General features: G+C 45.6%; 1 protein-coding gene across 1 annotated transcript in view; it reads right to left on the minus strand.

Moving 5' to 3' along the window:
* Positions 1 to 25,803, minus strand: part of KIRREL3 (kirre like nephrin family adhesion molecule 3) — a 219,468-nt gene that overhangs the window by 33,543 nt on the left and 160,122 nt on the right. The window contains 2 exon segments of the mRNA XM_021295955.2: positions 10,199 to 10,348; positions 11,705 to 11,854. Of these exon segments, the coding sequence (XP_021151630.1) occupies positions 10,199 to 10,348; positions 11,705 to 11,854 (300 nt within the window).

Here is a 25,803-nt window from a genome sequence, read left to right on the forward strand (position 1 = left end):
AGTGAGATACTAATCCAAGATTGTGATGCTAACCAAAGATCACGATGCAAATCCAAGAGCAAGATGCTAACCCAAGAACAAGATGCTAATCCAAGAGCGTGATGCTAATCCAAAAGCAGGATGCTAATCCAAGACAGATGCTAACTCAAAAGCAAGATGTAAGTCTGAGAGAGCGATGCTAATCCAAAAGCGAGATGCTAAACCAAGAGCGCGATGTTAATCCAAGATCAAGATGCTAACGCAAAAGAGAGATGCAAATCCAAGATTGTGATACTAATCCAGGAGCACGATGCTAACCCAAGAGTGAGATGCTAAACCAAGATAGTGACGCTAATCCTAGGGCAAGATGCTAACCCAAAAGTGAGACGCTAATCCAAGAGCAAGACACTAAACCAAGAGCAGGATGCTAAACCGAGATTGAGATGCTAATCCAAAATCATGCTGCTAATCTAAAATCACAGTGCTAACCCAAGAGCGCGATGCTAATCCAAGAGCACGATAATCATAAAAAAATCACAATGCTAATCCAAAATCACAATGCTAATCCCACTGTGCGACGCTAATCCAAGCACCACAGGCGCAACTTTTCTTAATCCCGACTGCCACCCCCAAAACAAGAGCAAACCCCACCAGAGCCCATCACTGCCATTTGGCCACTGGCTCCTGATATATTAATTACATGGGGATGGAGACCGACCCGTCCCCTTGGATGCGTTCACGTTATCGCCGCGGTTCCCACCTCTCTAATCAGGGCTTCTCGCTCCAAGATGCTGCTGACCTTGATACCTTCCAGTCCGAGGCCTCTCTACAGCAAAGTGATTCAATTAAGCCCTGGTTCACACAGAGTGCTAAAAAACAGGGGGAAGAAAAAAAATAGCCCAACAACAATAAAAAAGCCATCCTCTTGAGAATAATTTTCTTCTACGGATTTTTAAGACCAGCGACTGGAGAATCGCTTTCTCGTTTTTGTGCTGTCTCTCCAGTCAATAAATAAGAAGGAAATAAAGGATTTCAGAGAAAATAGAACGCAGTCAAAAGGTAAATTGTGGTCTTAAAAGCCCCTGAGAGACTGTCAGAGACTTTGAAATGTTTCCTAGTTTGAGACCATTTCTTCCTGACTACATGGTTTCCACTACTCAATTTGCATCTCTGGGAGGTAATCTTTAAAACTGATTTTCCCCTGGTTGCATTTCATCGGCAAAGAAACTAAACAGGCTGCTGCATTACAGTAATAACATCAACATTTCAGCCACCTTCGCCTTAATTATTTCTCTGTCTTGCCAACAGAACCAGTTAAAGGAGATTTATATTTGGGGGGGATAAAGGGGGGGGTTGAGTTGGGTGTGTGTGGATGGGTGAGATAACCTGGAAAAAACCCAATTTCTCCCTTGTTATGTGTCACCAGCAGTAAAAACAACAACAAAAAAAGGAAAATTAAAAAAAAAAATACATGAGGTAAAAGGTTCGGGCCATTTAAGTAATAATAATGTCAACATTTCACCCGTGTCTTGCTTAATTATTTCCTTCTCTCAGCTCCGCCACCTGAACCAGTTTAGATAAGATTTCAGGGTGGATAAGGATGAAGAACCTGTATTCTCGGAAGCAGATAAGCTGCTTTTTCCAGTGGAAAGGAAGAGAACACGACACTAAAGCCTTCGTGCCGCCTCCTCCAGATTTATCAACAGCCTCTTAGTGAAAGTCTCGCTGCTAAAAACCTTGTGAAGTTGGACAAAATACTCGTGGATAAGAGAAAAGCCCTTGTAAAGAAAAGAGAGAGAAGGTGGAGAGCACGGAGCAGCTCAGTGGCATCCGTGCCCAGCCAACACACGTTCCAGGTCACCCCAAAAACCCCATGGAGAGGGAAGCAGGGGCCTAGCTGACCCCAAAAACCCTGTGGAGAGGGAAGTAGGGGTCTAGTTGACCCCCAAAACCCCATGGAAGGGGAAATGAGGGTCTAGTTCACCCCCAAAACCCCATGGAGGGTTCAGCTGACAGCTATCCACATTTAAGAGGAGCCTACAAGTTTTCAGAATGTCTCCTTTACTCAAGCAAGGTGTCAAAGCTTCTGAGCTGCTTTTATTTGCAAGTCAGCCTGTTCAAGACCTCCTAATCCTGATCTTTTAGGTTTCCTTCCTTTTTAAGATGTTCACATCCACCTTTGTCCATCACCCGGGTGCTTTACAACAATTCTCGCTTGCCAGGATGAGCAAGAAGAGCTTGATGGCCCATAAAGTCCTCCGTGACCTTGCAGCTGGGGAAAAGAGTAGCAAGAAGGGCTCTTGCATGGTTAAAGATTTAATTATGGCAAAATAAGGACCCTGGAGGGTCCGTATTCATGTCCAACCCTGCAGAGAAGCACCGGGTGCCCCATTTCTGTGGCTCCCCGGCTCGAACGTGGTGTAGCCACATGTTGGCTGCCGGCTCAGTGGCAGATGGGCTGCTCGCCTGTGTGCAAACATTTTGCGACACCTTGAGCGATGTGTGAAGAGGGCGGCTGGAAGGCGTCCATCCGTGGGGAGGAGGGAGACACCGCCACTCGTGGCGAGGAGGACGATGAGATGTGCGCGGCACAGCTGGTACTCCAGAGCAGTATTTTAAAAGGAAAGCAAACAGCTCTCTGGATAAAAAGCTGTGAGCCTCCTTCTCCTCATTTCCTATTGCCAAGTTTATTTTTCTTACACAATTTGCACCCTTTGGTGGGTCAGATGTTTTGTTGCTGACCCTCAGGCCAATCCTAAAAACAATATCTGCTCAGGGTTTTGCGCGTGTGCGTGGCTTATTTTTTTTTTGTTGTTAAATGAATTCAAGGCAGGTGTAAACTTGCCCTGTTTCTTCATTTATAAGGGGCTGGGAACTCCGTGCTCTCTGTTATCACCCCAAACCTGCCCAGGGGAAGGTAATAGGATGCTCCTGCATCCCATCGTGATGGTGGGGCTGGATTTATCCTCGTGTTTAGTCCCTTCTGAGCTCCTTCAGCTTCTCTCAGCCACCCGGGTCTGCCCGGTGGCTGATTATATTGGGTCTGCGTGTGTAAGCGCAGTCTCCTGCCATCCTAATCATCTCAAGTGGCTATTTGAATAAATCCCCGGCACCTGTAGTTTCCTGTAATTTCCAAAAAGGAAACAAATCTGTGCAGGCTGCGATTTTGCGCCTGTGAATTTGGAATGAATAACTCGAAGAGCCTCAATTTCTCTTGCTTCCTCGCCCTCCTCTGCCTCCCAGACCCGGCTCAGATGCTGCTGCCGAAGGGTCTCAACTGAGGCTCTCCTTTTGGGGGGTGGATTTTTCAGCCAAGCTCCTCACCTTCTAACCCCGAGCATCTCTGCGACATCTCGATTTCCACAACGATCCCTATTTACAACCTTCTGCCTTTCAAGTTTCCCATCTTGTTCTGTTTTTATGACAGCGAGGGCTCTCCTTTTTATGACGTTGTTGTTTTTTAAAGTGGTTTTATCACCTGGTTTTATGACGAAATTACTGTGCGGCACCCCAAGTGCCACAGTTTCTTTCCTCGCCTCACCGGGGAGGTGGCTGTGATTTGGTGATGGATGGAGCGCTTGTTATCCAGTGTATTTTTATCCATAAATATAGAAAGCACTTGGTGATCCTAGTGGATCCAAGGCACTATATAAATGTAAATTATTATCATTAAACACCTTCTACATCTTTTAAACCTACCGGTTGGAATCAAATACAGAACAGGGCAGCTGGTAACTGGTCAACCTGACGCGAGAGGTGCTATTTTTGTCTTTGTTAACAATTAAATGTTGATACCACAGAAGACTTTTATTTTCCCCTTGTGATTTTTCAGCGCTGCCTGTGATTTGAAAGTCTCTTCTCATCCACCATGTGAAATCTCTGCAGACTTTCTAGCAATGACTTGGACATGAAACATCTGCTTTGGGGGTGCGGATGCTCCCCGGATTGTTCCAAACAATCATCCCCGCAGCATCGGCTCCAGATATGGACAGAAAGAGGATTCCCCATGAGCTACTTGGTTGCAGGGAAGAGTTTGATTCCTACGTGATTTATAGGAGAATTTCAATGCTTGTGTCCAAAACTCTGACTCTAAAGCATTTCCACTCGGCCCCAGAAAACCCCTTGGGTGTTGTCCCCATCGCAGCCATGACTGCCCAGATTTTACCCCTAAAGCCCAGGTTTTATCCCTAAATTCCAGCTTTCCTCCCCCATCTCCAGCAAAGCCACCCGGCCGCCAGCTCCTCCCCATGCAATTCACTCACACTCAGCAGGATGCTTCCACTCCACTTTCTGCTTCAACAGGAGAAATATTAATTATTTCTCAGGTCATTACAAGCAGGGGTTTGCAAAGGTTTTTCAGTATTTAAAGGAACTAGTTCTTTTTTTCTTTATTTTTTTTCCCATTTTCCCCAGGCTCTCCCAAGTTGCCGCCTCCTGCTGCTCAGGGCAGAACTTCCATTTAGCTCCATTTTCCTTTCTCATTTCACGCTGTAACGGAGACCCAACGTAAGGTGTTCAAGCCATAATTTGCCGTGAACCCCCCTTCTCTCTCCACATTAGAGGAACCCAACAGCGCTTGTGCCCTGGGGATGAAACCTCTGCCTAATTCCTGGGAGCTGGTAGAAGCTGGAAAGGGGGATCTTGGATGGGTCATCCCAAATTTGAGATATCTGCATGGCCAACTCCTAATTTGAGCAAACCAGGCACTTTTTAACATCAAAAAAAGAGTAATAGCCCCTTCCAGAGGGCCATTTGCACAACATCTACTTCAGCGTGAGATTAATATCCAGGGATGGGGGAGGCTGTCTGCTCATTAATTACAAAGGACACCTGCAAGCCAATCATAAAAATGTAGCTATGTAGTTTTGAAGCCCAAGTTGAGCTAAAAGGCAAGTCACAGCCACAAAGCAACCCCCGTCCCAGCATCGGGTGGGACGCTAGAGTCTGTCAGACACACCAAGAGATGCTTTAAAAATAAAATGCAATGTGGAAAGCCCAGGACCTTCGTACCAAGGAGAGAGATTCATTGTAGGATTCACCAGCCCTTTCTCCAGCGTGGCCGGGGGAAGATGCTGGGAGCTGCGCTGGGAAGCGACTCAAGGCTGGACAACACTTAAAGGAGGGGAAAGAATTCAAGACATGTAAAAATCAACCCAGGATAGGGCTGGCAAAGCCCTCAGCCCCAAGAAAACACTGGAACATCCCACTTGACGCATCCTCTCCCAAAGCATCTCTGCTCCGTTTGTCATCAGGGGGATCGATAGGAAAGCGGGGGCTGTCGCTCAGGCGATGTCACGCTCCAAGGGGCTCATTCTTCTCTGCCGGCTGACAAGGGGAGAGGGAGCCAATGCTCGTGTCAGGTTGCTAACAACCCACCGAGCTTCCCGCAGGGACGGATCCCTCAACCTATAGCACATCCATACGTGAGAGGCACAAAAGCAGCTGCTGTGTGTGATGCAGATTCCGAGGAGCATGGGTCGGATGCAGACAGGAGAGTTTTGGTTCGACTGACAAACAGGAGAAATACACATGTGTGGGATTGTTTCACGCAGCACAGAATGCAAGGTGTCAGTGATCCACAAGGGCAAAAAGAATAATAATCAGAATAATTCGATGCAGTAGATGATGCAAAAGGAATGCAGGAGATGATGCAAAAGGGAAAAGCTCATGTGGTACAGAGGGAGCAAAGGCTCCTGGATGCTTTACCCAAACTGGGGAGAATTTGGGAGCAAGATGCAAAAAAGTTTGTGCCCAGAGCAGGAGATGGCACAAGCAACAATGGGGACAGTGGGACGGAGGGATTTGGATGCACAACAAGCATCCCCGTGGCATTTCACAGCCGTTCACATCTCAGCTACACTCACAGTAGCTGGGAATAGTTGCTCAGGGCTCCTGCGCAAGGGGCAGAGTAAGAGGGGAAAGGGATGACAGAGAATCAGAAAAGCTTTCTATCAACCCGATGCGCTTTGTATCTGTCAGTCCAGTACAGACCCATGGACTCTGTGCCGAGAAGCCAAACGCTTCGCGTTCGATAAAAACACGGGTCAGGCCCTCCCCGTGTTGAGACAAGGAATCGCAGATCGGCGCAAGCACCCAAACATTAATCATTTCTAACCATGTCTTTTCCAATTTGCTCTGCGGTCCTTTAGGCTCCGGCATCCGGGCAGGAACAAAGCAAAAAGGGTGAATTTTGACGGGATCGATAAAAACACGAGGGTTTTTTTTGAGCTGCACGAGGCAGAATTTGCTTTTCACCCCGAATTTTTAAAGCACCTCCGAGATGCTTTTCCCACCCCAGGAAAATCTCCCCAAGGAAACCCGTCCACCCTGTGCTATCCAATGGAGCCGGCTCAGAGCGCTGTAAACTTAAGTTGCTCAGACGTGACATCAAATATTTAGGTTATTTGGGATTTGTGCTCAATTGTTTGATGTTTCCGTTTCATTCTCAGTAGACCCGGTTGCTGTTTTGCCACTAGGAAAGATTCCCAGCAGAAAACACGGCTTCATGGAGACCCAAACTTATTCAAGGAGAAGAGACTGCCTGGAAGAAAATGATCATATTTTCATAACTTCTTTTTTCTTGTTGTTGTTTTGAATTGACATCCTGACTCTGGTTTAGGCTGAATTTTCCATTCAGAGAATTGAATTCTGTTCAAAAAGTAGCAAAAAAATACCTGAGGTGGTTCCAAGCTGAACTGTTGCTGGATTTGAAACGTCACCTAGTCCACATTTTCTCACTGCAGCTCAGCATTACGAACAAATATTGAAAAATGACCTTTTCCAGTCTGTAGCCTCTTTATTTTCTGATCAAAAGAGCAGGAAAGCTGGGAAATGCTGATGTCTCAAGCTGCCAGCGGTCATTGTGGTAATGGAAATAGCTTACTCAACTCTGCAAGGGAGACTTGGACAGAAAGAGGACTGGAATAAAATGAAAAATAAAACAGAAAGAGGAAAAGGGTTGTGATTAACACCAATACACTTGGCACCGAGGTGACCCTGCTCCTCTGTCCCTGGCTTATGTCATCTTAAAAGACAGGAGCTCTCCCTTCAAACTAACTTAATCTGTAGCGCTCAATAATTCATGTTGATTTAAGAAGGCGTTATTTCTAATGGGACGCACACGCAGGCAGAGTTAATATTAGAACAGGCCATGGAGGGGGAGGAGACGGGGAATTTGACTAGAAAAGGTGGATGTACGAGTTAATTGCCTGTTAATTATTCACCTTAAGTAGCTTCTCTGTCTCCATCCTCACACTCCCATTGTCCCCTTGTGGTTGTCACCGCGTTCCCACCAGCATCTCTACTGGGACAGTCCAGGGCAGGGATGAAGGCGTCACAAGACAGGCTTGGGATGTTTCTGCCAAGACGCCGGTGAAGATCAGCCACCTGGTTTCCATCCATCCTCATCCATTCTGCTCCATGTCCTGCGGGTTGAGGCTTCACAACGCCGTGGCCAGATCATCATCATCATCACCAGGTCTCCTCTTTTCTCCTCCTTTTTTTTCCCTCCTGGGGAAGCCGACTCTCTCTTCAAAGTTTCTCCTTGCTCGACTGCCTCCGAGATGTAGGAACTCAACGCTAATTAACGCGGCTGCAAATCCCAGCTCGGCTGGGGGGGCCTCGAATCCACAGTTGCTCCCATGGGTGCAGAAGGATCCACGAGCGAACCCTCCGGCTCCCGAAATGACGCGGCTGGCAGATGCATATTTTAACGAGGCGCATCTGTCGGCTCCATAATCTCTTGTATTTGCCCTCCCTGCTCCCGGCTTTGATGGAAGACCGGAGGGAACTCTCCCATGGTTACAGCTGAAGTGTTTGCTTTGCAATTTCGCTCGGTCGTTGTCTGATTTTATTTTTAAATTTCTTCCAAGTCCTAATCAGGCTCTTACTTTATTTAATTAATACCCTGGCTTAGTTAAACAGATCATAAATTAAGAAGCCTCGCTGTTAAAGATGTACCAGGTAGCAAATAGCCCTCCCGTGGCTTCCTGGCTTGGGTTTTCCTCTCAAACTGCTGCCGTCCTTTGACTGTAGAAACTTTGGGATGAGATCCTGGTTCCTGAGCAATATTTGTCCCCGAGATTCTACAAATAAAAGACTTCTCCTAATGTTGATGACACTAATAAGCTCATCTCTTTGAGTGTTTGGACTTCCAAGGCTATGGAATGATCTGTTCCACTCCATTTAACCATGTAGATTTGAAAACAATGTGACAAAAGCTTAAATATTTCATTAAAATGTGATGTAGCTCTGCATCCGAGTGGGGAAGTAGGAGGCATCAGCCCCAGAAAGCTGTTGTCAGACAAGAATGACAGCAGCTGGAAACTGAATTGGGAGGCGTTAGGGGATTTCAAGGCACTGAGAAAGTGGAAAAGCTGGCAAGGATGAAGAAAGCAGCACCAAGCCATAAAAACCACCAACAGGTCTCAAAATCTGACCGCTAAAAACCTCCCAGCCCCTTTGAGAGGGCGCGGGTATCACTGCCAGGCATTAAATTTCCCCAGAACATCTGCAGAAATTAATCTAAAATAAAAGATGCGCTACCAATGGGTTGCAAAGCACCGTTTCCTATCGATTGGGTCCAAGTGGAATGCTCTATAACTTTAATTTTCTTAAAAGGAAAGCTGCAAATATAAGTTGCTGAACATCTTAGGTAAATGTACCAATTAGCAACTACCATGTAGATTCACATAAACACTAAGTGCCATCTATTCAACACATTCCATAACCCCAAAGATAATAACGATTTCCTTTTGATCCATAAAAACATCGCTTGGCTCAATCAACGCCTTTGCAGCAGCTCGGAGCTCTGACGTCTACCCGCGCGCCCTGGGACTAAATTAGTTTTGAGATCTTTAGCTCTAATTAAATAACATTATTTCTTTTGTCTGGCTCCAGCAACAGATTCTGCTTTAGCAACAGAAGGAGGGAGCCTGGGCGAAGGAGGGGAAGGTAAAGCAGCCTGCAGAGGTTTTCCGTAAGCAAGGAAAAAACCACCCTGACAGCCGTTTTTTCTGCTTTTCCATTAATTTACAGGCTTCTTTCATGTACGGGCACATGTCAGAGCTCTGAGCTGCGGCAAAGGGCTGATGGAGCAGAAGGAAAAATCAAAAGACAATCGATGTTGTTTTCGGGGCGGGGGAAGGAAGAGGTGGCAGTTGTGGGAGGTTGGGGTAGGGTGGTTTGTGGGGTTGTGGAGAGGGAAAAACAAATGCAGGGGGAATGAAAAAGCAGAAATTCGAATGTATTTTCATGGTGGTGTGTGGAGTCCCATAAGGTGAACCTTCCATCCGAACTAGCACCTTAATTCACTTGTTTTGGCTGCTAAGGATTAATTAGAGTCAATCAAACTAAAAGCACTAAAACTCTTGGTTTGGATTTTTTTTTTTTTTAAACAATTTTTTTCCCTAAAAATTAACCACGATAAAAAAACAACAAGGAAAAAACAAATCCAAACTTCAATTTAAACCATCTTAAATATGGAAATAGTTTAACTTTGTGGGTTGAATAATCAGGATGTATCTGGGAGTGACATGGACTGGACGTTGTCCAAGCTTTTCAAGAAAATACCATTTTCATTAACTTCCACATCCATTCTGGGAAGTCTCACCGGCCAACCTGGCTTTTCCCAGCTCTCCTTATAGGATCTTACAGCCACTTTGCCAACAAAACCTGTGCTCATTTCCCATCTCCCACCCAAAAAGGGTCTTTACAAGATGTTGTGAGCCACCTCCTGTTTGCAATCCTGCACAACACAGTCTTGTGCTGTTTATAGGCAAGATTAATTACTGAGAAATGCAAGATAATAAAATATATGTATGAAAATATAATAGATAGTATGACGATGGAGTGAAAACAAGCGTTTTTTCAAGGGGTAAAGTCCTGCTGGTCCTGCCACACATTGCACTGTTGGCACCGACACTCTTTGTGTCCTTAAATTTATGCACGTATGCCCTTGAATCAACACGTATATTTGTAAAAACTGAAGCATTAAACATTTTGTGCCTGTGCTACTCATCCCAGAACCTCTGTGCTCACTAATCATCTCCCCCTCACACCATCCGCAGGGTCAAGATGCACCCACACTGCTCTCACGATGGATTTGTTTCCAGTCCTCTCCATTTGGCAACAAAGCTTGTTGTCAAAAAAACACTAAGTGCAATCACAAGGACAAATAAAGCACAAATAACCATCAACATGATGGGGAGATGGGACTCACCGAGAACAGTCAGCCGGGCAGGTCGGGATCGGATGGCTGCCTGGATGGCCTGACATTCATAGACAGCGTCATCTTGGAGATCAGCGCGCAAGATTTTCAAATGATGCTCTCCGGACAGATGGTCTCCTACCACCAGGTAGCGCGGATAACCTGTGGGATGCAGAAAACCAGCCCAAAATGAGAGACAATCCGAATTTGGGGAATAAGACTGTAGGTTTTACCCCACGAGTTCAAAAAGGAGGCACTGCCGAAGGAGTGCTAATTGGAATTCGTAGGGAAAGGGATGAGCCCGTCTATTAGGAAACTCCGTGGCTCCTCCGAGACCTGTCACAGGATTTCTTTAACGCCTTAAAACCCTGAATATGTCAATTTTTAGGTCTGGGGGCAACGATAGCCCCAATCAGCAGTCGGAAGGACTGCTGCCATCACCCCATCCAGGTCATTAATGCTCCACGTAACGCCGGCAGCCTGGCACACGCTCTGAGTTTTGTTTTCTTCTCATGCTATCAACAGCAGGATTTGCTCTCCTGAACCACGAGAAATACAAATGATGGGTTTGTTTGGATTTAGCTAATTAGATGACTGGCTGAGCTGGTATCCTGGCAGTTCCTCTCTCTGAAAAGCAGCCCCCACTCCATTAATTGTGGAAGTCGTTCAAATGAGCTCCGTACTTCAGCAGAGCTGTTGTTCTGCAACTGCATCGCGGGGTCTCATACAGAAAAATCAGCTCTTTAATATGTGTAAAAGTTGCTGCACTGGGCTTCGAAAAACAGTTGAAGGGGGGATGGCTTGCTGAGGCAACTCTGAGAAATGAGTAATTATACTTATTAAAAAAACAGAGGAAAAGAAAAAGCACTTTAGAGAGGAGCTGCAGCTCCTGGAAGGGCTCAGTGCCCTCCCGGGTTTTTTGCTCTCAAGTGAACACTCTCCCTTAGTCCTGTGAAATATTTCACTAAAAAATTAGTATTTTCTGATATAACATATAAAAGAAACTGTGTAACTTCTCCACTATTGTTCCAGAGTCTTCAACAGTTGTAATAAACCCTCAAACACCATGTGGGATTAAGTAACGAGAACTCTGGGGAATTTTATAACCAAACTAGAATTTGTCAAAAGTGCCACTTAAGGAAGCCACAAGTACTTGCGGGCTCCTCTGAATTGCAATAAACACATTTATCCAAAGCAAACAGACACTTTATTTGGTGTTGTTTTGTTTGGGTTTTTTTTTTTGAGAAGTCAAAAGAGATACTTTCAATAATTACAAAACATCCCAGCCTGTGTTTTGGAAATGTGACATTTGTTTCTCAAGGCCACCCCAAACCAAAGACGGGCTTTCCAAAGGTAGCACCTGCGGGAAACCAACTGTTTGCTTTCAAGCCAACCAAGTTTTCTTACTTATTCCAAGTTTGGAGGCTTAGGGAAGGTTTTGCAGTTGAAACAAAAATGCTTGTTACTCTTAAAATCAACCTTGCTGCTGGTTTTCTGTGCCGAGGGGACAAGACTTACTGGAGAGATCACGTCCCACCCCAAGGGCCAGCCCGTCTTTGATCCAGAGGACGATGCCATTGTACTCGGGGATGGCGCAGAGCAGCGTGACGGGCTGGCCGGCGATCACCACCTGGTCCTGCGGCTGCTGCGTGAATGAGGACGCCTGACCTGGACGGAGAAAGAAAGAACAGGCTTCAGTTCTCAAGAGTATTTTCCACAGGATGCGACAGCTTGAGATGCAACGATTTTTCTCCCCAGGTTTAAAAAAATGATACAGCCAAGAGGCGCCAGGAACTTCCTCTGACTATTTTATTCCAAATGCTGGTGCTGGTGTTTTAGCCGTCATGATGAACAGACAAGATCTTCTGGGAAGAGGCGATATTTTGTTTTACAGCAAATATAAGAGGATGTTGGTCGAGAACCAGGATGCGCAGTCAAAAACCTGCTACAAAACCCTCAGGAAAACACCTGACCGCTGCTGTTTTCTCTTCTCCCAAAGCATTTTTGCTACCAGTATTTCCTTGGCTTTACCATGATTGAAAAACATTCCAGTATTAAATCCTTTCTTTCCAAATGAGCGTTGTAGTTTTCAGTCAGGCAAGAGGAGAATTTGGGATGCTCAGATCTAACGTTGCCCATTCGCTCCCCTCATCTCATATCTGAGCTTGTAAAGAGAATAGTTAAAACAAAAGAACAAGTGAAAGCATTTCTGGTCCAGAATTCGGAGCCCACACCCCTTCGCTCAATGTCAGCTCAATATACAGAATTATAGCGGGCTGAAGAAAAAGTTTCTCTTGAAAATCAATTTGTTAAACCAGGACAGTCTCCCTGCGAACCACTCTCAATCAATCCCATCCTAATTTACATCCACTCAATTTTCATCATTGACTGGTGATTAATCCTAAACCAAGGTTAGGGGGGACAAGTTCTTGCAACTAAACTTGTTTCCGAATGAGCTGTTGGGCAAAGCTACAAAGCTCCATCATTTTTTAACCCATGCAGTTAAACCAATGTACTTCCCCGTGTGAACGCTTGATTTAATTTAGTCTAGCTTAATTTATACACTTGCTCTTAGCCAGCTAAAGAAAAGCAGAGCCATCCTTTCTGGATTTCTACAGGTTTATATACATTAGGTGACAAAGACGAAAAAATTGGGAAAGCAAGCAGAAAAAGTGAGCGTGTTTCTTTGTTGTTGATTTTTATATGTATTTTCCACCCGCTAACTTATATTTTCGCGGCTCACTCCATAATCTTGCCAATTGTCCAGGCAGGAATGCGGCAATAACCCCCAAAGATTGGTTTATTGGCGAGAATGATCAGGGTGTCAGCCAGGAGCCGCGAGGGGTGGAATGAGAAAGGAGAAGCACAAAGTGGTGATCGTGCCCTCTGAAAATGTCCATTAAGCTTAAAACGGGTTGATTTTTTTTGGTCCAAGGCTCCCTTTCAGTTTCAAACAGCTCAGACCTGGTCAAAGGAGAGAAAAACCAGGGTAAGGTCCTTAAGAGCGTTACCTGGCTCATCTCTCCCTAAATCACACATAAAAAAAAGAAGGAAAAAAAAAAGAAAAGAAGTACTGAAGGCTGAGCTCAACTAGCTCTCAAATCAGCTTAAAGTCTGATTTACTGGGTTTAACTGGGTTTGGAAGATCAGAGGCTCATCCACGTTGCGGCTTTCAGCCATCTTACGCCTTAATGTCAAAAGCACAAGTAATTTGCCGCAAAGTTTTAAGGGCGATGAGATATTTGACATAAAATAACTGAAAATGAGGAGACTAAGAGAGGGCGATTTGCAAATGCGGTTTCAGCTACAAGAAAATGAGCTGAAACACGTCAATTTGGGTATTTTTGCCATGAATGTTTACAATATTATAACAAAAAGGTGCTTTGGTTTCAGAGCAGGGTGGTGGTTTGACTCCAAACCAACGATCACACAAGATGCTGTGGGTCAACCAGAACTCTCCCGTTCTCTCCCCTTCCACTCAACAGGGTATTAGCCAAAAAAAATATATCAAGTTTTAGCTATAACCTGGCTTAACAAATCCAAATCCTTGCAGAGACTGGAGTTCAGACCAACCAAGAGTCTGGGCAAGGGGCATCTTCTGTTCACCCAGCAGAAGAGACGCACCAAGCAGAAGTAAATATTAGGACTCTGAGTTCGCAGTAGATTATTTTTTTCCTTTGAAAAAGCAAATGGATATGCAAATGAGATGCTAATCATCTTGGCCACGTTCCAGCATGACAGTGAAGTCCCATCTGTGCTCTTGAGCTGCCCTTCTGCTGAACGCGGGTGGTTGAGTGGCTGTTGAAAACGGGGCTTGGGTGTTGGAGAAGATTCTGGATCTCCAAGCACCATCTTCTCCCAGTCCCCAGCTTCGCCATGGATGTTGTGTGACCTGTTTTCTGGCTCCGTGAACTCCTGTCTTGCTGTGGGAAGATACTCTGAAACAAAAGCCGGTGTGATTTCTAATCGGGTAGATATGGGAGAATAAAAGACCGACTGCAATTGGCAAGTGAGCAATATCACTAACCCTGCTTTCAAAAAAATCACAGGCAGGATCCTGCGTGTCATAAAAGTCTAAGGAAAAGAAAATAAAGATAGAACCACTTTAGAACTCTTTGTATTTCCTTAATGGTTTTGCACCTGTGGCTCCTGTTTTTCACTATTTCTCCATAACGTTGCCTTGTTCTTTCAAACAAAGGCTGCGACTCCGCTGTGTTTGTGACTTCCAAGGGAAATCACGCCACTGACACCGTCACGTTCCTTTTCAGAGAAGCCCAAATACACACATACATGGTGCTAAGGACCAAAACTCCCATTTTGCAATGCAGAAAGCAGCGGGAGGCACCTACATGACACCGTTGCCAAGGTTGTGTGCGCCGTGGTGAGACCTCAAAGCTCCTTCCATGGCCACAGCCTGAAGTCGGCGAGCGGCTTCCTGAGCACTCTGAAGAACCCAAATCTGTTTGCATGAGTTCTTGTTGGAATTATTTCCAGCTCGTGGACTCCTGTGTAAAACCCGCCTGCCTCGCAGGCAACTCGCTGCAAGGAGAGGCAGGCGGGAAGAGCAGATAGTTAAATTTTCATTACCCAAGAGAAGTGAGTATTGTAGTAAGAAGCGAGGTACTTGCAGAGGGAACAATGACTCATTAGAAATAGAGACGCCGGGGCTTTTTTTTATGTAAGCTGAGCTTTGAATTGCCATTGTGTAATGAAAAGAATTAGTCCTTTTTTGTCAAGGAGTGGTGAAGAAAGACTGTGAAGCTCCTTATAAAAATGTTCCTGTTTGGAAATGAAAGGCCCAGTGATGAAGAGAGGTGGGACGTTTTTGTCATCCCTTAATTTTAAGAGCTAAATCCTTTGTTCAACCCAGCATAATGTGTGGGATGAGGATGCTTGAGGGGTTTCTGTGTGATGCCCCCGGCCCACAAGGGTCCCTCTGAAGAGCGCATCATCCAGGGGTTGGTTTTTCATGACATGACACCTGCAGATGGAACCATTGGGACAGGATGCCCGTGTGCCCGTGATTTCCCGACAGACCAGGGCTTGTATCTGCATCACCCAGAGCATCTTCGGCCATCGATCCCGTGACAAACAGCCTGGTTCTCAAACAGGTCCTTCTTCTCAGAGCCAAGGACAAGGGGCGCCCTTGCGTAAGGCCCATCACGCTCAGAAACACGGGCCCGCATCGATTTTTAGATGGCTGGCGAAAAGCAAGCAAGACAAAAGTGTTAAATTATTTACAAAGCTCTCCAGAATTGTCAGTCACAGGGAAGCACAGAGCAAACGGGGAGAGCGGGGCTGAGCTCTGGTACCTGCCTCTGTCTTAATTATCTCCCCGGTGGAGCAGAAAGGGAAGGGACAGTGAGTGTCCCCAGGAAGATTTAAGGACAATACCAAGATTTTCGTGCACCTTCAGAGAAGGAAAAGCTCTGGGGCTCCCCAGACAGATGAATCGCACCAGTGATGCTGTCCCCAGTATGGAGATACAGAGCAACATCCCCACGGGAGGGTCAAATTTTGGTGATGGCCAGAGCCACGTCCTGAGCTTCCCTGCAGCTTCACGGAAGGAAAACCAAAAATAGCTTGAGTTCAGCCCTTGCATAAGCTTCCCGTTATTTTATTTTGTTTCCTTGGGGGGAAAAAAAGTCTGAACAAAAATGTCACTTTGGCCTTTTTGAGTTTGCCTGCATAAGTCTGGCTCATGTGGCTTCTGTGCGTTTGACACCACTGAATTATTCAATTTGAAAGAAAGCAAAAAATACAAGCACAACACCCTTTGGTCAGGGCATGAATCAGCTTCTCATTGTGTGATCCAGCATCAGACATATCCTCTGTTTTAGAGCGAAGTCCTCGAGCTCATACCTTGTCACCCACAAACGCTGAGAGAGACAGGAACCACTTTCCCCTTGTAGCACCACAAAATGCAAAGCCTGGCATTCCCATCAATCCCAGCCAACCCTGCGGCTTCTGAGGGGGACCGAGCTGAATTTAAGTAAAACCAAAGCCAAAATGATACCAGGTGCAGGCCCAACAGCTAGAGCTGAATTTAAGCTCGGCCTTTGCATAACCCTTAGGCCTGAGCTCATCCTGCAGTGATGTCAGATAGTCCCATCATGCCACTTAGTGAAGAAAAATCATCATCCTGCCGTGGCCACTAAGGAGCTTCAAAAAGGAAACGAGGAAATTTTTGAATAAGGTATTAGACCTTTAAGAATTCTTTTTTTTTGTCTATTAGTCACACAGGCAAGAGATCTGAACCACTGAGCGTTGCGCCGGCTTTGATACCCTCGCGAAATCCCAGCGCTGCTTTCAAAGTCGCTGCAAGTAGTTTGATCAGCCGTGCAGAAAGGGCTTAAATGTCATCGGCTGCTCCGTTATTAGCTACCGATTGGGAAAGGTGTAAGAATACACTTACCGGGGGATATTTATTAGCAACCGGCTTCCAGAATTACCTCTTGTGAGATTAAATGCCTGTTCTGGGTAGTTGCACCGATAGAAAATAAACTAATGTACCATAGCATGGGATTGAAAATAAGCTGTCCCCAAAAATCAGCATTTGAGTGACCTTAAGGAGTGAATATTGTGACTCAACTGTTCTGCTTTAACAAGCTCACAGGTACCTGCTGCCCAGATACAGCTGGGATTGTAGGAAACCGCATTATCTTCTATTAGATGAGCTGACAGAGTCAGAAAAAATACCCAACCAACCAACTTTGGGGCACACAGAATTTTCCCTGGGTTGGAGATAGAAGCAGCAAAGTGAATGCAGTGGATGTGGCGCTGCACAGCATCCCCATCTCAAAACAGAAGACGCTTTGCTCTCCGGAGCGGAGAAGAGGTTTCCTCTCATTGATCCACCCATAAGCCCCAGCTGAAAATTGCTGATGACTCCAAAGAAACACTTTTGTTACTGGTGCTCCCGAGATAATAAATTACCATTTGCTCTTTTGTTGGGGCGCAGCTCCAAGGCAGCCAGACCGAGGGGCTCGGTACCTCCAGCCAAAACAGCTTTTTGGTGGAAATTGTGGATGTTTTTTCTGATAGGGACTATTCATAGCGCTTGCAAAAGGGGTTGGCACATCCTCAGCTGCACGAATCCTGCACAGACGCTCCCAGGACCTAAATCCACCCAATTAATCCACAATGGAGGAAAAGGAACTTTTTCCTCTATAATAACAGCTGATACAAGACATTCTGCCTCTCACAAAGTCTCCTGCATAAAATCCTCAAGGATTTTAAATCCTTAAGGGTTTTTATCCCTTGCGACCTTCTGAAATCTCTCAGGTGATTCCCCCCAGACCCCTGGGTTATATTTGATCCGGGTTTATCCCCTAAACCCCACCCCATGTTCTCAGCTCACGGCTGTTCTTTGGAGATACAGTCCCGTAAATCTCAGCTCATCTTCAAGTTAGAGGGCACGCGGGACGCCCGCCCGCAAGAAAACAAGAAGGATGAGTAATCCATTTCACAAACGATGTGGAGATTTCCAAGGCTGGCTCTGCTCCCAGGACAAGCAGCGACGGGAGGTTGCACAGGCTACAGGCTGGAAAATTAGACCAAAGAGCTCGCCCCGGGTTGCACTGTGTTGCGCTTCCATCCTCGCTTTGCAACCTCTGTTTTTGCAAAATCTGTGATGCTTTGAGTCATGGAGAGAAATTGAAATGAAGATTCATCGCAGAAGAGAAAAATGCAGATATTTAACACTAAAACTACCGAAGATTCCGCTCCTGGCTTCCACCTCCGAGTAGGGTTGAGATTTCTTCAGGTTGTGTTGCACAAATTATCAAGTCTAAAGACAAAGCGGAATGAGAATTAGCAGGTTTCTGCTGTAATTATTGTTTGTTTGGATTTTTCCAAGCGGAAATGATTGTAAATATGTGCGCCTATTTTTCTTTTTTTTACATGCAAGATTTGTATTTAGAGTTAAACCAAATTAAGAACAGCCTGAAGTTAAGCATATGAAACACACACTAAAAGAAAAAGTGGCAGGGAAGAGACAGAAGGAGGCAAGAGATGCTGAGATCAACAGATCACGCACGTGCCGTCCCTGTTATTCGAGGAAAACACTTAAACACTCGTGGACTTTTCCCTCCATTCATGAAGACCTAATAAAAGCTCCTCTGCCCTGAAAACCACTAGTAGACCCAAGGAAATAAATGCTTAGAAAATACATTTATCAATTATGGAAGAGACCAGTGACCTGCAACCACCAGCACCTGCTTTTTCACTGGGATTTACCCAATAAAAACAAGAGAGAACATGAATTCAGTCAATATTTGCAGCTTTACCAGCCCATGCGCACCCTTGGATGTGGCTGAGACCCAATGACTTCTCTGCTTTATTGCTGGAGAAGCAGCAAATCTCAAATGCAGGTCCCTTTTCGGGCTAAAATCCTGGGGAATGGGGATAGAAAAAGCCCCAAAATTAGTAAAAGCCACACATTTAGCCAGTACCAACTCAATTTTTGACTGGAGGAAAAGCTTCCAGCCTTTAGTGAGGCAGGAACATGACTGGTTTAGGGCTTTAGAGAGAGACATGTAACCATCACCATAAATTCTAAGCAGCAACGTGCAACACAGAGCCTTACGGACTCCTATAAATTACTTGGCACCCGGCTGCCAGCTCAGCCTAAGCTCGATATTGCCTGCAGTAATTATTTAGATCAAATACAGTTTATCTGCTTCATATTTGTGGTTTCTGTGCTCTCCGGTAACTTATAAATGTCACTGCAGTGTTTATTTGTTCTAATGAAACTTAATGACGTTTGGAACGGACGGGCTGCAGGTTTGGAGTCATCTCTTCATCTCAGGAGCAGAAGGCCCAAAAAGAACATTAAATTCCCCACTAGGAAAGGAAAATGTATGCAGACAGATATTCAGGCCCGTGTATTATTCATCAGGGGATGACGAGCGATGAGTTGTGGCCCCTAAGGCTACAGGCTCAAAGCCTTGTCACCCAGCAAATGCTCCTGTCCGAGGGGAACGACTTGTCAAGCCAGAAGCCCAAACGCATCTCAATCTGGTTTATTAAACCTCCAGAAGGCACACTGGGGTGGCTCAGCACCACAAAATGAAGCAGAGCTGGGTAAGAAAGAGAAAAACCACACCTTTTTGAGGCTTCGAAAGGAGCATGAGGTGCCTCGGCAGCAGCGGCACCCTGTCTCCTGAAGGTTGTTCTCCTGCCAGTGGAAACTTTTCTTGCCTTTGCTTCTGGTGCTTGCTCCTTATCCTCCCTTCTGAATAATTTCCTCCCTGTGTGTATTTATAGACTCTGGTCGTGTCTCCCCTTGAGCCTCCTCCAGACTCCATAAATTCACCTCCTCTTACAAGCAGCTCTCTAATCCCTGGGCCATTCCTGTCGTGTTCTCCCCAGCTTTGCTCCAATGTTCCCCGGGCTGCAGGGACACACAAGTCGCTCCAGTGCCGGTCACATCGCAGTGAAGCTGCGGAATTACCAATGCCTTATTTACCTGGGGATCCGCCAAAGCAAAACGCCTGCGGCAAGAGAAGCATCTTTCCTGCGGTGGTACCCAGCACCAAAAATCAGCTTCAACCACTCCAGCATCAAAATACGTTTCAGCACCTCTCTTTTTTGAGATGTGTCACATAAAGAGGAGAACGTAGGGCCAGGCTGATGCTTCCACACTTCCTAGCCATCAAAATGCATCATTAGTCCCTTCCCTACGATGACAGGGAGGCATTTAGATCTCCAGGAAATGGGACACCAGCTATTGAGTGAAATTTGGGCTTTTTTGTCTTTATCTTCTCCTGCACAAGGTCAGATGGGTCTGGAAGTTCCTCAGCAGCTTCACTTTTCCTTCTGCTCTGAACCCAAGCAGAGGGAGAGATATCCCTCCTGCATTGCCACCAACCCAGCTGCTCCTCAAGGCTCTGAATCCCAAAAAAACCCTGGGAACACCAATATCTGGAGTTTCAGTTGTTTAACGTGACTTATTCACCACCCAAAAGGAAAAAAAAAGAGTCTGAGTTATTTGATTAACCTCATCTAACCATCTGATTAAACCCCTGGCAGACATGTTACCTGATGACAACTGACATGAGAAATTAATCTCCATTATTTGTAATCTTGATGCAACCAGCCCTAGAGAAGCCCCTGCAAGGATCTCACCATGAAAATGGGTCTGAAACACCGTCTCTGAGCCCCCTCAGAGCAAACCTCTGTGTAATGGGCTGCATTTCCAGCTGGGAACACTGCAGATTTATGTACCCAGAGGTCTCCCGTCCATGAACCAACCGGATCTACCCTCACTTCAAACCTCCATGACACCGATTAACAAGAAGATGACTGCACAAGGACACCCACAACAACCTTGCCTGCAAACCCTTGAAAAAGGGAGTTAATTTTGGAATGACATGGCAGCTCAGCGAGGTTGCGGGTTCCCCACCGGCTCCCAAACAGCTATTGGAACAAACAAGTTGACAAATGAGGCTGCCGCTTAATGAGGCTGAAGCCAAAGTCAATACCATGCCCTTCTATCAGGGCACGGATCAAAGATGATCTCAAGGGTGAGTGTGGGACACCTGTCACTCATAGGATGGAAGGGATGGCACCGAAATTAAAAAGGAGCAGCCTCGGAAACAGAAGGAGACAAGGACAAGGTGCACAAGGAGAAAAGAAAATGATTTAGAAGAGGAGGCTGGGGGGAAGACTTTCTTCCAGACCTGACACGCTCTTCTGGTAATCAAATCCAGTTGGTAAGAAGCTGATGGTCTTTCAGTCCCCCGCAATCACGGCTTGGTTAAAAAAAACCCTTACTTTCAGGTATTTTCTCTGCAGAGGCTTTCACCCCAGCTAACAAAAGCATGAAATGGGGAAGGACCAAGGTCCTCCCTGTCTATTTTCAAGTATCGAGAGATTAAAATTTCAACTTTAAGTACACTTGGGGTGATTTTCTGCTGTAGCAAAGACAGGGAGTGGGAAATAGAGGCAGGAAGGGGAAAAGAAAGAATGAAACTTCACCCTTGGCTGCAAATTCTGCTGCCAACGTGCTGGTACCTCCATCTCCAGAAAATTCCACCGGCGACTCAGCTCCTCCCGCTCCTCTGTGGAAGCTCCTCGATTGAACGCTGGTCTGAGCTGATGGCAATGAAGAGCTGGCGTGCTTATCTCCAGGTCAACCTAAATATTTCATCTAGCTTCTAAAGAAGTCAATTCCTTTCTCTCTTTCTTCCTTCCTTTATTTTAAAGCTCGAAATACATACCGTCGCTCATGAATATTGATGAGGATCATTAGTCATTGAACATTTCGCTTCTCTTTCCCTCATCTATATAAAACCTTCATCTTTGTTAAAGGGAGGGGGGGCAAAACCCATCTGAAGTTGTATCTCTGGATGTGTTTTAAAATTAGCCCCATTAGTACATTTATAGATTGAGTAAATACCTATGGGAGCAAACACTGGGCATAAAAGAATATATATATTTATATATATCAGCTCTGAGATTGCTGTCACACTGGAGGTAATTGTGAAGTTCAGGTTCATGGCTTTGTGAAGAATCACAGCAGCGGCCCTGGGTACTAAATAACCGTCACGTTGGCTGCTTGGCCAAGGGGAATTTCACTCACATTCCTACTTATTGTTCAGGTTTTTGGCCATGGCTGGTCCTTCTGTCTTCATCAACCTGATAATGGAGTTCAGATGTATTTAGGGAACACAGATGGAAGGGTTTGGCCAAGACGCAGAAAATAGCTTGGGGAGAAAAAGAATGGGACAACAATACAACACAACAGTATTTCACTATTTCTTTACAATAAGAATGGATTGTTAGAAGGGTTTAAGAAAAAAACAGCGAGATACTTTACTGGGCATTTTGTGATATCTTTCTATCAAACCCAACAAAGTCCCGCTTCACTGAGAAATGGGAGCGGGTTCATTTTGTTGGCCTGAAACACATCATTTCTTCTGATTTGTCACAATAGCTGTGAAATACCACTGTTTTGAGGCTCCTTTCTTACGGCAATGGTGCATCTCCCACCTTGGGACCCGGGAGCGGCGATGACATTACGTGACCTGAAAACGTGCAGGAAAACCAGCGGGGAACAGAGCTTTGAAACTATTTATTTAAGCTTTTTCATGGCATAGCAAAGCCCCGGGCTCTCTCTTGGAAGCAATGGCTTCCAGATAATTTGAGAAGCTGAGAGAGAATCACGCTATGGTGTCCATGCCAGGAGGATCCACAACATCATCAGAACGTGATTTGATGGCACAGCCAGACCTGTGTGTCCAGGTTCTGCTCTGGTGACCTGTGTCGACTATGGAATTATTGCCAATAAGGGAGAAAAGCCAAATAACAGACCCCCAGGCTGCAAAAACAGCTCTGAAGAGAGGGGAAAATTAAATATTATCAACAGATAAACAAGCTGGGACGCAAAATGTGCGGGCAGCGCAGAGATGAGAAAGGCAGAGTCTTCAGAGACAATCCTCATGTCTCCTTTAACTTGTGCTCCGCTTGAAAAATAAACCAGCTAAATTACCTTCTCTCTGCCCTTTTCAGGTGTATTTCGGAGCTTTTCCCCACCACTTGCTGCATTCCTTAGGCACACATCCCATTTCAGATGCCCTCAAAGACCTAATGAGGACTGCAGGGGCAATACTCAAGTAGCCAAGATATTCTAAACACCCCTAGATGTTGATCCGTGTTTATTAATGCTTAAGATCCCCACAAAAGGATGGTACGTGGTTTCCACCTGTCCAGGTTCTCCCGTACGCACCTGACGGCTGATCAGCAAGAGAAGCAGCTCCCAAATTATCTTACGCTGGCACTTGGTCAGCAGGGAAGTATTATATTCATTTATTTAAGACCACGCAGAAATAGCTTTCCACAGGGGACCACTGCTCCAATCAATAGACAAAATTATACCCTTGGACCATTAACTGCTACGACAACACTGTTACTATAAAACTTGTGAGCTCGGTACCAGATTTATAGCCAGGGTGGCTCAGCTGCGCCACAACCGCTGCAGAAAACTGGAGCATCATCAATAAAAACCCCTCTTTTTGCCCTCTCTAAAGTGGGGGAGAGTGGCAATAAGATGGGGAGGTGTTTCTTACCCTGCCTGGATGGAGTTTTTGCTCAGGTTTCAGTCACATCCCTGCCTTGTTTAGCTAATAGACACAAAAAGCATTGCATGAATATCCAGGAGACCTCAACATCTCTAACTTCTCCAGGGCTTGTTCCATCTTCCTTCTCAAACGCCTCCAGCAGATAAAGAAGAAAAGGCTCAATGTAGGTTATATAAGAGATATCAATCCCATATCAATCCCTAAGCAATCCTAATTATGCCTTTGTGGGAAGAAACAGATGACAATGCTTGGGGTGAAGAGACCTTCCAAGCCCTGAGGAGACAGCACCTTTATGGGCGATGACAGCAAAGTTGGCAATGCTGAGTTCTCACTGCATCCCATGGGGAATTTTTGGAGATCAGACAATAACAGACCCACTGCTACAGTGGATCCAAGGAGATTTTGTGCTATGGAACCTGTAGCTTTGAGCAAAAGCTTGGCAGAAATCCCATTTTCAGGTTGCAGAGTGATGCAAAGCCTTGGAGGGAGAACGGTGAGAAGATGCTGGGATGTTCAAGAAGACACTGGGATGCTCAAGAAAATGCTCAAGTTGTTTGAGAGACCCCTTCCAACATCAGGCCAGAGAATCAGGTGATGTTTGAGCTTCTCCAGCAGCACAGAGGTTACTGGTACCTCATAGAGGACCAAGGTCAGTTTTGACAGGGATAAGAGGAGCCCTGGCTCAGATTTATCCTCGAGACCAAGGAAGATTGACGCTTAGTCTCTGCTGCTGCAGATGTAAAAGCCACTTGAAAGATCCAGATTAAGCATCCCCATAAATTCAAGCAATTCTGAGGCGGCCACCGCCTCGCTGGGCTGCTACCGGGGAGCACGAATCCGTCACTGCATCTCGGTGCCGCGCACTAACAGGACATTTTCTTGTCAAGAAGCGTTCGCTGAACCCGCTTTGAACCACAGCAGGAGTTCACACAGAGAGGCATTCGGAGCAAAAGCACAGCCAGCTTTGCTCTGAACAAGCCATTTTTTCCCCAAAAAAAACAGCAGGGGCTCCACTGCAGAGTCCCAGCTGTTTTCTCTCCAGGTGGTAAGAAGAGCCTGTTGTAGGAAGAATGCTCAGCCTACCAAGGGCTTCAATATTTAGGACACGTTTTAAAGCCGAAACCCCGCACCCTTCGGTTTTGCCAGAGCTACACATTCCCTTTGAGAAGCTATTAAGCAGCAGACGAATCGAGCAACCTTTCATCGACAAGTCACTCGGCCCTTTAAACGATTTCCAAATAGTGTTTTCTTTTTATTGCTTTCTGCAGTTTAACAGCCTCGATTTCCAAGTTACTTCGGCTTATGATAAACTCCAGATCTATAGCGCTTCTATTCTCTTTGGTCTCCCTCGCCCACTTCTTCTTTATGTTTTTATTAAAAAAAGATCCAGGAAAACAGATAGCAGATTAAAAGAGAAACAAATTGAAATGGGTCAAATGTATCTTGCTTAGATGACAACCACCCTATTAGATACTTTTAAACAGGACAAATAATCTGCTCAGAAGCACAAGTGGGCTTTTACATTTATTCTAAATTACGAACCAAATGATTGCAGCCTCAAATGGAAGCTCTGGCTAATTGCACTAATATGTCACTAATTCCAGCACCAAGGAATGGGGGGAAAACTAATGATTTTCACCATTTTACCAGTTATTCAATTTAGACCAAGGTACGTCATGCAAACCCTGGGTTGAGCTGCTTCTCCATTTTGTGATCTATGATAAGGACTGGAATTCCAATTATTAATAATGGAGGAGCTAGAATTATTCTAAGGACAGGCATGAGATAATTATAAGCCATAAAAACAGCACGATTCTCTCCCCATGTCTCACAGAACCAAAACCCATGTGCAGACTGGAGATATGCTGAAGACAAAACCAAAACCTCAATGAGTTTCCCATTTTTGAGGTATGTGGGTGAATTTTGTCACTTTGGGACCTCCACCTTCCCTTGGAAAGAGGCACCAGAGCTTTGCATGAGTCCCAGTGCCTTTAAATAAGATCCCAAACCTTCTGAACAAAATAGCCACGGTGAGGTTTGCAGCTCAGGCTGCAAAACTTTAATTCCTCACCTTCCAGGCTCACAAAACTCCAGGTTTTCCTTAGGGTCACCAACAAACCCCTCTCCTGGCACACAGGTCTGTGTTTGCACCTAAACCAGCCGGTACCGGGGAGGCCACCTGCATATTAAGGTGATTTGAAGCTACAGCAAAGCAATGAGCAGGGCTATAAACCAAGGAGGGAGCTGAAAAGGGGGAGTTTGTCCTTCCTCGGGCGCAGATCATGAACCATTAGGTGGGTCAGGAGGAGGATGCTGCACCAAGTCCTCCTTCCATCCCTTTTTCAGCCATGACCATGAGGATGAAGCTCACCCACCATCCCTGTTAGTGGTTTTATAAATGGCAGCCAAAAGTGGCATAATCGCTGCAGCGACACTCGCTAACAACTCGAGTTAGACCTGGCGAGAAGTCAAAGGCAACGGAGAGAAGAAGAAAAATAGCAGGACATGTGGATACTGGCCTTTGGCCACCACAGA

The sequence above is a fragment of the Columba livia genome, chromosome 24, assembly GCF_036013475.1.
Source record: "Columba livia isolate bColLiv1 breed racing homer chromosome 24, bColLiv1.pat.W.v2, whole genome shotgun sequence".
Classification (NCBI taxonomy): domain Eukaryota; kingdom Metazoa; phylum Chordata; class Aves; order Columbiformes; family Columbidae; genus Columba; species Columba livia.